Raw genomic sequence first — 11819 nt, forward strand, 5'->3', positions numbered from 1 at the left:
TGGGAGTGTCGGAGACAGTGCGATTGGCACAGGACAGAGTGGAGTTTAGGGCTGTTGTACATAGGGTCGCTATGAGTCGCAGGTGACTCGATGGCATGTAACAACAACAACAAGGCTTTTATCTTTAATATCTTTAGATAAATAGTTTGTGAGGTGAAAGAGTGAAGCAATATTCTCAACATCATAAATATTTTACAGCCTTATTTAGGGTTGTTGTACATAGGGTCGCTATAAGTCGCAAGTGACTTGATGGCACATAACAACAACAACATGCTTTCAGGTGTAAAACTACTGTTTCAAGTAAAGTAATAACTTCCCTAAGGTTCTGAGGAGCTGCTACCTGGTCATGCACCTGGCTGACACTAATCTGCTTCCTGGACACCTCACAGTCCACTAACCAAAACATCTGCCAGAATTGATCTCACTAAGACTCTCCTTTATTTCCCTAATCTCTTTGTTTGCAATAAAAACCTCAGCTTCATCAATGCTGTCCTCTCGTGGTTCTTGGCCCTTTTCCTCATTGGAGAGTAACTAAACTTCTTTAGTTCCCTGCTAAGTTTGTTCTTGAAAATTCTTTTTCACCCTGAAACACCAGCCTCCCTTACATTTTGGTGACCTAACACGAGGTATTTCTTGATTGCTGTGTGGTGGTGGTGTACTGGAGAGTCATAACTGACCTATAACTGACCCTCTGGCAGGTTTTCAGAGGCAGTTAATCACACAGGAAGAGACTGCCCATTCTTCTCCTGTGGAGCAGCTTGTGACCTCGAACTGCATACCTTCTGAATTGCAGAAGCTGTGGCTCTTTGCCACTAGGCCACCAGAGCTCCATATTTAGCTGTGAGAAATTTCTTACACCTTTGAAAATGACAAGAGATTTTTTTTTTCCTATTTATAAAGGAAAAGTCCTAGACAGGTTTTATTTAAAAGTCACAGATTACATGGCCTTGCCATCGGGTTGTTGGAGGATCACCACGAGTCAGAACTGACTGGATGGCAGTGGGTGGGCGGGTTTATTTTTAGAACTATCAAGTGTTATATGAAGGTTCCTTCTCATATAATTTCTTAGAGACCTAACATGCTGTTCCTGACAGAGGATATATGCAGACAAGATATATTGTACAAATGGACTTGAGCTGCTAATTTGAGATTTATAGCCTAAACTCGGGCAAGTATTTCTTTCAATGTAGCCATGCTCTGAGTTCACCCTCATAAGATGATCTCTGAAGACCAGGTGCTGTAGTAAGTCATGGAGAAGAAATTAGATGATGCTTGGCTATCAAAAGACTAATGTCTGAGGCCTTAAAACTTGTCCTGAACAATCAGCCATATACAGGAGTCATCTATCAGCCTGTAAAGAAAAAGCACACCACCTAAGCATGACCAAAGGATTTTTAATAATCAGAGGAGATGTTTCATTGTGTTAACGCTTAAAATCTGAAACGCTTGGAATGTGGAAGGCTGAGGTTTGTGGTAGAGCCCTAACTGCATTTCATTTCTTAACATGGGTTCAGGTGTCATTTAAGCTCCTTCTAACCAACCACCATGTGGAGAGGTGAGTTGAGTTGAAGATGGATTACATACTGCTAGGAAGGGGCAGTTTGTTTGTGGTTTAGTGGTAAGGAGTTGTGCTGTCAACTCAAAGGCATGCGGTTCAAATCCACCAACTGCTCTGTGGGGGAAAGATGGGCAACTTCCTCCTGTGGGATTTACTGCCTCTGAAAACCCCCTAGAGGGTCAGGTATGAGTCAGTCAGTTGCTATGTGACAGTACATAACAACAATAACTTATATAAAGAGCCAGGGGATAGCTGCAGACTTATGAACGGATTAAGAGAATTGACCTGGGTGTTTCTTTAATGATTGATTCCCACGAATCATCTGACCCACACATATCCAGATGTCAGGAACCTCAGAATCAAACTTACATGATTTTTCAAGATGAAATGGTGTAAATATTCCAGTCATGGTCTTTTGCCTGATTGGGTAAATTCTACCTGCAATAGGGCTCTAAATCTTATAACTGAAAACCATACACTTGATTCAGCAGAAGACCTTCTGCATCATGTGATAGTTTTCCTCATTCTGCGATGATTTCTATTTTTGTCTTATCCTTGCCCTGTTTATGTCTTAAAAAAGAGTGGCTACAGAATATGTTTGAATCTGGGGAAGCTTTCCCCCCCCCTCCCATGTACGTCATATAAGTCAGATGGTAATAAGAAGTTAGAGGATTGTGATTGTTAACAATTTCAGATTGCTTGGTTCCACAATCAATACCTTTGGCACCAAAGTGCAGTCAGGAAAGCAAAACACAAATTGCATTAGGAAAATTTGCTGTCAGGGACCTCTGCCGTGTGCTGAAGGGAAATGATGTCAGTCTAGAGATTAAGGTGCACCTAATCCAGGTCATGGTATTCACAATTACTGCTGTGCATCAGAGAGCTGGACAATGACTAAAGATGACAAAAGAAGAATCTAAGCCTTTGAATTGTGGTGCTGGAAAAGAGTATTGAACATACCATGGACTGCAAAGAAAAGAAACAGATGTGTCTTAGAGAGGGTTGAAACCAACCTATTCCTTGGAAGCAAGGATTATGAGGCTGTCTCACATATTTTTGGCATGTTGCCATGAGGGACCAGTCCTTGGAGAAAGGCATCATGCTTGGAAGGGTGGAGGGACAGTGCAGGAGGCGAAGACCCTGGATGAGCGGACTGACATGGTTAAGTAGAGTAAAAAGGATAGATGTGTCAGAGACAGTGAGATTGGTTCAGGACAGGGCAGAGTTCAGAGCTGTTATACATACAGTCGCTGAGTCACAGTGGAGTCAGCGGCACATAATATCAATAACTTATAATCATTTTTTTCCATAGTCAGAAATATGGTTATTTATACTTATTTAAAAAAGGGGTATTACATTGGCTACAGAAGGTATGTGCTTTTCATCATTACTTTCTTTTTAGCAGTAAGAACCTTGTGCTATATTATTTTTGTATTTTAACATTAGCTCTTAATGTAGCATGAGTCTTTATATTATTTTGGTTTTAAGTTTAGCTCTTTATGTGGCATGTGTCTTTTTGGATTGCTTCTTCTTTTCCCTAATATTTATTTTTATAAAAGACTTAACTGAGAGAAGCACCACTCTGGGTTAGTCACTGAACTAAACTACGAGATGCCTTTCCTATTTAACATATGAGGAAAGAAACATAGAATTACTGAGCTTTCATACGTGACATTCATGAGATGATTGGGACTCATTCAATTCTTCTTTCTCTCTGCTCAGTACTCCTTCCATTGAGCAAAATATGTTCCTGGAAGTCTGAGACACGAAGATTGAGAAAAAGGGAAAAGAAAGCAGGCTGCTTGCTTCATCTGTGTTTTCTCTAATTACTCTATCAGTAGGTTTCAAACTTTAGCTCACACATGAATCATGTACACAGCTGGCTCCAAATTTCCAAGCCCTTTTTCTAGAGATTCAGAGTTAGCAGACCTGAGCTGGTGCTCAGGACACAGCATTTAAGTGTTGAAGTCGATCCTAAAGCAGGTGGTCTTAGGACCACACTGGAATAGACTAGAAGCAGGGAAATAGACTAGAATAGGGAAAGCAGGGACAGCACCTTCTCCCTGTTGCTAGTTGCCCAGACATAGAATGACTGAAGCTGTGACCACTTGAGAGCACGTCACCAGGCTTGTCTTCCAATGTCAATTCTAGATAGTTTGAACCTTTCTGTTAATGCTCTGTCAAGTACTTAACCATTTGTGCAACCCAGGGACCTTTATAAAGCTTTTCTACAGGTGGTGTTGGTGTTTCTGAGTTATTCAGTACCATCCTCGTCATTCCAGTGACATCTGTACTTGCCGTGCATACGACTGAACAAATGACCCTTCATGGCACCTTAAAGGGTTACAAGGGCTGCGTGACCTGGACCGCCACCACCCCGCAGTCGGCTTTGCGAGATAAGACCATCATCATGTGGACCAGGGATAAAACCAACTATAGAATCCCTCAACATGCTCTGTGTGGTCATTCCCACTTTGCTAGTCATGTGGTCATCTCCTCTGATGGCCAGTTTGCCCTTTCTGGTTCCTGGGATGGAACGCTACGGCTCTGGGATCTCACAACAGGCAGCGTCACATGCTGATTTGTAGGCCACACAAAGGATGTGCTGAGCATGGCCTTCTCCTCTGACAACTGCAGATGGTCTCAGGATCTACAGAGAAGACCAGCAAGCAGTGGAATACCCAGAATATCTGCAGGTACACTGTCCAGGGTGAGAGTCACTTGGAGTGGGTGTCTTGTGTCTGCTTCCCATCCAATAGCACCAATCCCATCCTTGTCTCCTGTGGCTGGGACAAGCTGGTCAATGTATGGAACTTGGCTAACTTCAGGCTGAAAACCAACTACAATGGCCATGCAGGCTACCTGAACACTGTAACCATCTCTCTGATGGATCCCTCTGTGCTTCTGGAGGCAAGGCTGGCCAGGCTATGCTTTGGAATCTCAATACAGGCAAGCACCTCTGTACTCTAGATGGTGAGGCCATCATAAGTGCCCTATGCTTCAGCCCTAAACATTACTGGCTCTGTGCTGCCAGAGGCCCCAGTATCCAGATTTAGGACATGGAGGGCAAGATCACTGGAGATGAAGCGAAGCAAGATGTTATCAGGAACAGCTGCAAAGCCATACCACCATGGTGCACCTCTCTGGCCTGGTCTGTTGATGGCCAGACTTCTTTTTGGCAGCTATATATGATAATTTGGTGCAAACGTGGGAAGTGGCCATTGGCACTCAATAGAAATTTATGGCACAATTTTAGAAATTAAAATCTGGCTTTAATTATTCAACATTGCAAAAACATGGAAACAGCCCAGATGTCCAACCACAAACAATTGGATTGAGAAGTTGCGGTACATTCATACAATGCAAGACTATGCAGCACGCAGGAGCAATGCTTTTATAAATTACTACCTAACTTGGGAGGGACTGGAGAGCATTATGGTGAGTGAACTAACTCAGTCCCACAAGGATAAATATTGTGTAAGACCATTATTGTATGATGGTCCAAGGGTGGGGGGAGGAGTGTGGAAATAGAGGGGTGAGGATGGGGGGGAGGGTATTAATCATAGGGTTGCATAATTCGATGGGTGGGGTGAAGGAAATGGGAAGGATCTTTTGTGAAAAACAATGTATTCAAACTTTGTAGATAAATCAGAGTTACATAAAAAAATAACAAAAAAAAAATTCTGGCTTTAAAAAACACCCCAAACAACAAAAAGCTCTTCCATAAAGTGATTCAGAAATACTTTTCAATTGTAAGGCTAGTAGTTTATCCTAGCCGAGGATGTTGCTAGTGTATAGGGCACCTTTGTGCAAACTTGAGGAAGGAACCTCTCTGGGGGAGGAAGCTAGAGCACAGCTGGATTGGGAGGGCACAGGTGAGATGTCCCACCACCCTCTCCTCCCCAGGAAGCTCTGATGCATAGCAGGCTGCCTGTCTCACTGGTAACAGAAAGGTTCTGGGGGTGAGGGGGAGTGTGGGTCAAATCCACCAGCTGCTCCATAGGAGGACAAGGCAGGCTGCTCTCATTCACCTCAGAAACCTGACAGTGAATTGGAACAAACCAAATGGCATTGGTTTGGTTTTGGGGCTTGGGCCCCCTCTTTGAGGCTGGCTGAGAGTCTTGTTCCCAGAGCACTCTGCACGTCTGTACGCCATGACGCTGACTGACCTCGGTCACCATTTGCCACTATGTCCTTTCCCCAGCGCAGGGCCTTTGGATTTAAAAAGCGAATTAAGCATTTGAGAGGCTCCCCTGGAGCTAATAAAAATTCCATTTAGATGAGGCTTGGCTTGGCTTCAGGTAACACTCTTTCTGTTTCAGACTAAACTACTATACTTAAAATTGAAAGTATTTTTGAATCACTTTGTGGAAGAGCTTTTTGTTGTTTGGGGTTTGTATTTAAAGCCAGATTTTTAAAAAAATTATTTTAAAACCTCAAGATTATCATTCAGAAAAAATTTACAAGGTTTGATAGAAAATTTGAGGTCAAAACAAATAAGGCTCACCAAGGTGGCCGTTCAAGAAGCAAAGACAGCATGGCTGGCCTGGCCCCTTCAATGGGGGAGGAGGGTATGAGCCACCTTCCCTTACTCAAACTGCTCTGACAGCACTAGAGCCTGTGGCACACTGTCTGGGCTCCCTCTGGCTCCCACAGTGGTCGGTCAATAGGTGAGTCTTACCTTCTGTTTTGATCCTCAGGGCTGTCCTGACCAGGGCAAAGAGGGTGGCATTGAACATGACCGTCCCATCGCTGTTCAGAGGCATGTTCATGGAGACCAGGCGCTGCAGGTGGAGGGAGGCAAAGCTGGTGATCACTGAAAACAGTTCTCACAGGCCCACAAAACCATGAGGAGGAGAGTACTGCGAGGGAGGCCCCCAATTCCTGTGTGTCTTGTGTGGCTGGATGTGTGTCAGGAGCAGGTAGGAAGCTTGGGCTCTCTAAATGTACTCCAAAACTTTTCTGGGAGGAACCTTGGTTTTGCATCATCTTACATACTCCCATGCTCTCCATAGAGTGAGGGAGGAACAGCATTTGTCCTCATTAGCCCTTCGATTCCGTGAAAGGTTATTAAACCCACTCAGTCCTCCTGCTCCAGTGCCTGCTATGGTCATGCGGCTGCTCCCTACTGGTAGCAAAGGACAGCTGCATGCCAGGCACTTGCTGGGAGCTCACTTGCCAGCTCGTGTTCACCAGCAGCCAGATAAGAGGAACAATAACGGGAGGTTTGCGTGCACATCGAATGCATACATTTCCTCTATATTTAAAACATACATGTGCACCATGGTGGAGCAGACACCAGCGGACACTAGGTAGTACTGTATTGCTTCCTTTTCTCCTTTCCTATCACCAACCTAAGCTTTCATTCTGCAAAGCTGTGGTCCCATCAGCACCCTCTGGGGTCATTATAAGAAAGAGCAGCATGGCATTCATTGTGGCATCTATCCTAAGATGTGGTCACAGATGGTCCTCATGGGACCACATGGTATCCTCCTGTTAACCTGAGTGCCCAGAAGGGTTACGCTTCTCCTGCGTGGCTGACTCCACATCACAGACAGTGTAAACTGTGCAACTGACACTGGGGCCACTGGGTCCCTTGTCAGATACCACAGGGCGTGTTTTAGCCCCATCGTGGTTGTGCTTGTCCCCACTCTAGCTTTTCGCTATGTTTTCAAAGCATTTTAAAACTTTGTTCTCCCTTTTCTTCTGCAGTTTCTACACTCTTACAGATCCAAGCTTTTCTTCAGGGGAAGCAGGGGAGCTGGCTGAGGCAAAGTGACCATGTACACTAGGAAAAGTAGGGTAAAAAGGAGCAAATGCAAAAACAAAGTTTTCTACACTTTCAAGCCTTCCACTTCTATGAGTGGTTTATCCAAGGAGAAGACTCTTCCTGCGCTTTGGGTCTCATCCTCTCTGACTTCAACTCCTTCCAACTGTTTCAGCTCATTACTGTTCCAGTGGGGGCACAGAGTGACCAGAATAGGGTGAAATGATGATTGGAAGGGAAGGGGAGACAGTGGAGAGGACATCCTTTAGTGACTGCTGGTCTCCAAGTCCACAATTAGAGTGACAGACCCAAGAGCACACATTTTTATTTGATTGTTTTTTTTTTCCTTTCTTGCTGTATACCACAGTGTCAGATTGACTGGCATAGGACATTGCCCCTTCTTCTCTAGCGGAGCATCTGGTGGATTCAAACCACATGCCTTTGGGATAGCCACACAATGTCTTGCCACTAGGCCATCAGAGCTCCCTCAAAAGCACACATTTTAAAGAGGTTCTAACCCCCAGGAACATGCAAATGCCATATGAGTTGAGTTGAATGGACATAAGGTATTTGCCTTAAGCTTTTTGGGATTCATGGACTCACATAGGCATCTGCTGGAAAGGAAAGGATCCCCTTCCTGGTAAAATTCATGTTTCAGTGATTGTGCTATAACTTTAGGGCTTCACAAATCCCTGAAGCTGATGATGCATCGGTTCTCTAATGGCCTTCTGATTCTAAGAAGAGAAGTCCTCCCAATGTCCTAGGTTGGGAAGTCTCTGAAGACGCTTGGGTGGCATCTTCTCTATTCTAGACGCAGGCTGATGGGGTAGCAAATCTCCACTCTGAGCAAGATGCAAGATCCTCTGTTCAGGACTGGGCACAGGGCTTGCTGGGATATGAGGCATTGACTTGTTCCTTCACATAATCTGAACACTCGGATCTATCAGCAACCTTCAAATATACCTGGGTTCAGCTCACTTTTCTCTAGACACTTAGAATATCGCCTCCATTCCCTAAAAGAATTAGTGGCTTGACCAAAGTCACAACACAAATAGGCATCTTGAGCATCTCGCCTCCCCTCTTGTCTCTTTTCCCCAGGAATTCAGGTCATTTCTTACTTTGCAAGCCACGCGGTGAGGACAGAGCTTCCCGAAACCTAGTGGGGGCTGAATCCGCCGGAGTAAGGTCACCACATCGAGATGCTTAATGCGACCCCTAGAAAAGCAAGGTCAGGAGGAAAGAGCAGTTAGAGGACAGTCCTGGACTCATGAATCTGAGAGGTGGAGCCCGTCTACCCACAGGGGATACTCTGTAAACTGTAGTCTGCAAGACATACTTGGTGCCGAGTTGTAGAACTGCATGGTACAAGAAAATAACATACTTAATATTGATGAATAATTTTCTATCAGTGCTACGTTCAAGATAGAAAGGATTTCTGTAGGGCATTATGATTCTCATCATGTATTTCTGTTTCAATCAACTACCATATACATATGAGCAAGAGGTACTGACTGTCAATCAAACGTGGTTGATTGATGAAGGTATCCTTAGAACACAGGCAGGAATAGAACAAAGATGTATCTTGTCCTAAATGTCATAACTTAAGTTGTTCAATAGTCATTCCTGACATTAAGGTCTGTTATCCACTGAAGATAACCATTATGGTTAGTGACTTTGCCAAAGGTGTCCAATTGTTTATTGTTAGACACTTGACCTTGTTGTTGATTCGGTGTTTCTAATTGATCCACCCAGTGCTGGCCCTTCTTGCACCCTCCTTACAGGTAGAGATACTTGATCACTTAATCCAAATTTCCTTCTGAGAACTTACTTGGCTTCAGGGTCATATTCTGCCCAGATCCTTTTAAATTCATCTAGATGATGGGGACCAAGGATGGACCAGTCCCTTGTCAGGTAGTCAAAGTTGTCCATGATGACGGCTACAAAGAGGTTGATGATCTGCAGAGAGCAGAGGGTATGATCAGCTTCTCTAAGAGGACGCTCAGACTCTTGAGTCTCAGTTACTTGAATCCATTTTGCTAACTGGTACTCATGTATGGAAAAAGTCAGTATTTCCAAAGACCAGCCATACATCACTATTTAAAACACTAGGTCCTGGAACCTGTGTCTCTTGGATAGAAATGTGATGCACGACCTCGTAGTTATTTAGGATGAACATCACTTGGAGGCAGGGTAACTTCCCTCCCACTAAGCTGCTGAGCAATGCTACTGAGGAGAGGAGGCAAATTCCATCTACCATATTCCCCTCCTATAGAGAATGTGCATTCTCTCCTTGCCTCAGCACACATTCCTCTGGCCTGCTGGACAGTGCTACCATGGCAAAGACCAAAGAATGGACAATGCAGGCGGTGAGTGGACTTCCTGAGCTCTGGCCAGAGTTTTCTGCCATTGTCTCCAGGTGGCTGGACAATCCTACTGCCTTAATTTGCTCAAACCAGCTCCCTGGACAGGTTTACCCCTAATGTGAATGTCAGTGAAAAGGGCTGAAGCTGTCCTGAACCTGCATCCTCACGCCCTGTGGCTGACGGCTCCCATCGTGGCTCACCAGGAAGGCACAGAGCATGTAGAAGCTGATGAAGTAGAAGACAGCGAAGCTGCTGCCACAGGGTGTTTCCCCTTCTGTGCTGTTGCTGGGCTCAGACTCTGGGGCACACTTCTTGCCTGGCATGCAGGCTAGCATGATGTCCTGCCAAGCCTCCCCCGTGGCACACCTGGGGGAGAAAGTGAGAGAGTGAACACCAAAGTAAGCAATCTCACCTGACTAGAACAATGGGAGCATATTCGGAACTCTTCTCTTTTCTCTTACTAAATTGACTTTGGTCCTTGTTGCTCCTTGAATATTTTAGTACATTAGCACTTTCTTGAAATTTTATACCAAAGGTAATAGATTATACTTTTTCTGTAAACCTGCTCCTTCTGTAATCCACATTACATTTTTGAGAGTTAGCCATTTTAATACATTTGGGAGTTTGGTCCTAAAGGAGAGAGCAGAACTGGCCTATAGAGTTTCCAAGGCTGTACATATTTACAGTTATCTCTCTCTCTCTCTCTCCCCCATATTTATCTATTTATAGTAGTCTATCTATTTATAGTCTATCTATCTTACTATCTATCATCTATTCATAGTCTATCATCTATTTATAGTCTATCATCTATCAATCATCTATTATCTCTCTCTCTCCCATATTTATCTATTTATAGTAGTCCATTTACAGTCTATCTTACTATCATCTATTTATAGTCTATTATCTATCTATCTACCTATCAATCATCTATTTTCTTCTTTCCTTCCTTCCTTCCTTCCTTCCTTCCTTCCTCTTGTGGAATGGTTGATAAATTAAAATCACTGACCTCCTCTTAAAAACCCAATGCTCAATCCACTAGGGCTACCATTAGGGCTCTTTGTATGTAGCTATAGATAACCCATTTTAACTGTTATAAAGGTGAATATTCTATGATTATTCTATGAATATTATTGTTGTTGTTGTTAGGGATGTCGAGTCTATTTGAACAACAGCTCTGAACCTTTCACACAGTGCCATTCTCACACTTTCTGACGCACTTGATCCTGTAGTGCAGCAGTCGCTGTGTCAATCCATCGGTGAAGGGTTTTCCTCTCTTTCACTGACCCTCCACCTTTCTAAGCACGATGTCCCTCTCCAAGGACTAGCCTCTCCAAGCAACATAGCTGAATTACTGAGATGAAGCTTTATCATCTTTGCCCCCACATAGCACTCTAGCTACACTTTCTTCAATAATATTTGTTCTTTTGGCCATCCATGGAATATTCCATGCTCTTCTCTAACATTACAGCTCAAAGGCATCAATTCTTCTTCTGTCATCCTTATTCACTGTCCAGCTCTCAGATGCATAGAAAATGATCAGAAAGACTGTCCTGAATCACGTGCACCTTACTTCTCAAACTGACATCTCAATAATTTGGAAAGGTCACTGACTGTAGACTTTCCAAGTGCATTACATCTCCTGGTTTCCTGACTGCTGCTACCAAAGATGTTTACTGTGTGGATCCAAGTAAGATGAAGTTGTTTATAGTTTCAATCTTTTCTCTATCATGATGTTGCCTCTTGGTCCAGTGGTAAGGATTTTTGTTTTCTTGATATTGAGATGCAATCCATCCTGAAGGTTGTATTATTCGATCTTCTGCAACAAGTATTTAAAGTTCTCTACATTTTCAGAAAGCAAGATTGTGTCTTCTGCAAAAGGAAGATTATTGATGAGTCTTCCTCTGATTCTGATGCCACAATCTTTTCATAAAGTCTAGATTCTTGAATAATTTGCTCAGCATACAGATAGAATTGGTATGAAGAGAGGAGACAGCTCTGAAGCACTCCTTTCTTAATTTTAAACCATGCAGTATTCCCTTCCCATGGCAATGCGCCTTTTAATTTCCTGGCTGCTGGTGCCAAGACTGTTGACTATGGAGCCAAGCAAACTAAAGCTGTGTACAATCTCAAT

At 43.6% G+C, this 11819-nt stretch overlaps 1 protein-coding gene and 1 pseudogene across 1 annotated transcript in view; one reads left to right on the top strand and one right to left on the bottom strand.

Annotated features, from left to right (window-relative positions):
• The window catches only part of CACNA1C (calcium channel, voltage-dependent, L type, alpha 1C subunit), an 847113-nt gene that overhangs the window by 37291 nt on the left and 798003 nt on the right, over nucleotides 1–11819 (bottom strand). Inside the window, exons 37-40 of the mRNA XM_006891374.1 lie at nucleotides 9889–10054; nucleotides 9154–9281; nucleotides 8444–8540; nucleotides 6240–6342 (exon numbers count right to left, since the gene is read on the bottom strand). Coding sequence (XP_006891436.1) covers nucleotides 6240–6342; nucleotides 8444–8540; nucleotides 9154–9281; nucleotides 9889–10054 — 494 coding nt within the window. The remainder of the gene's footprint in view (nucleotides 1–6239; nucleotides 6343–8443; nucleotides 8541–9153; nucleotides 9282–9888; nucleotides 10055–11819) is intronic.
• Nucleotides 3873–4793, top strand: LOC102876487 (annotated as a pseudogene).

This window comes from Elephantulus edwardii, unplaced genomic scaffold, assembly GCF_000299155.1.
Source record: "Elephantulus edwardii isolate Elephantulus edwardi_28Jun2011 unplaced genomic scaffold, EleEdw1.0 scaffold00096, whole genome shotgun sequence".
NCBI classification, from domain to species: domain Eukaryota; kingdom Metazoa; phylum Chordata; class Mammalia; order Macroscelidea; family Macroscelididae; genus Elephantulus; species Elephantulus edwardii.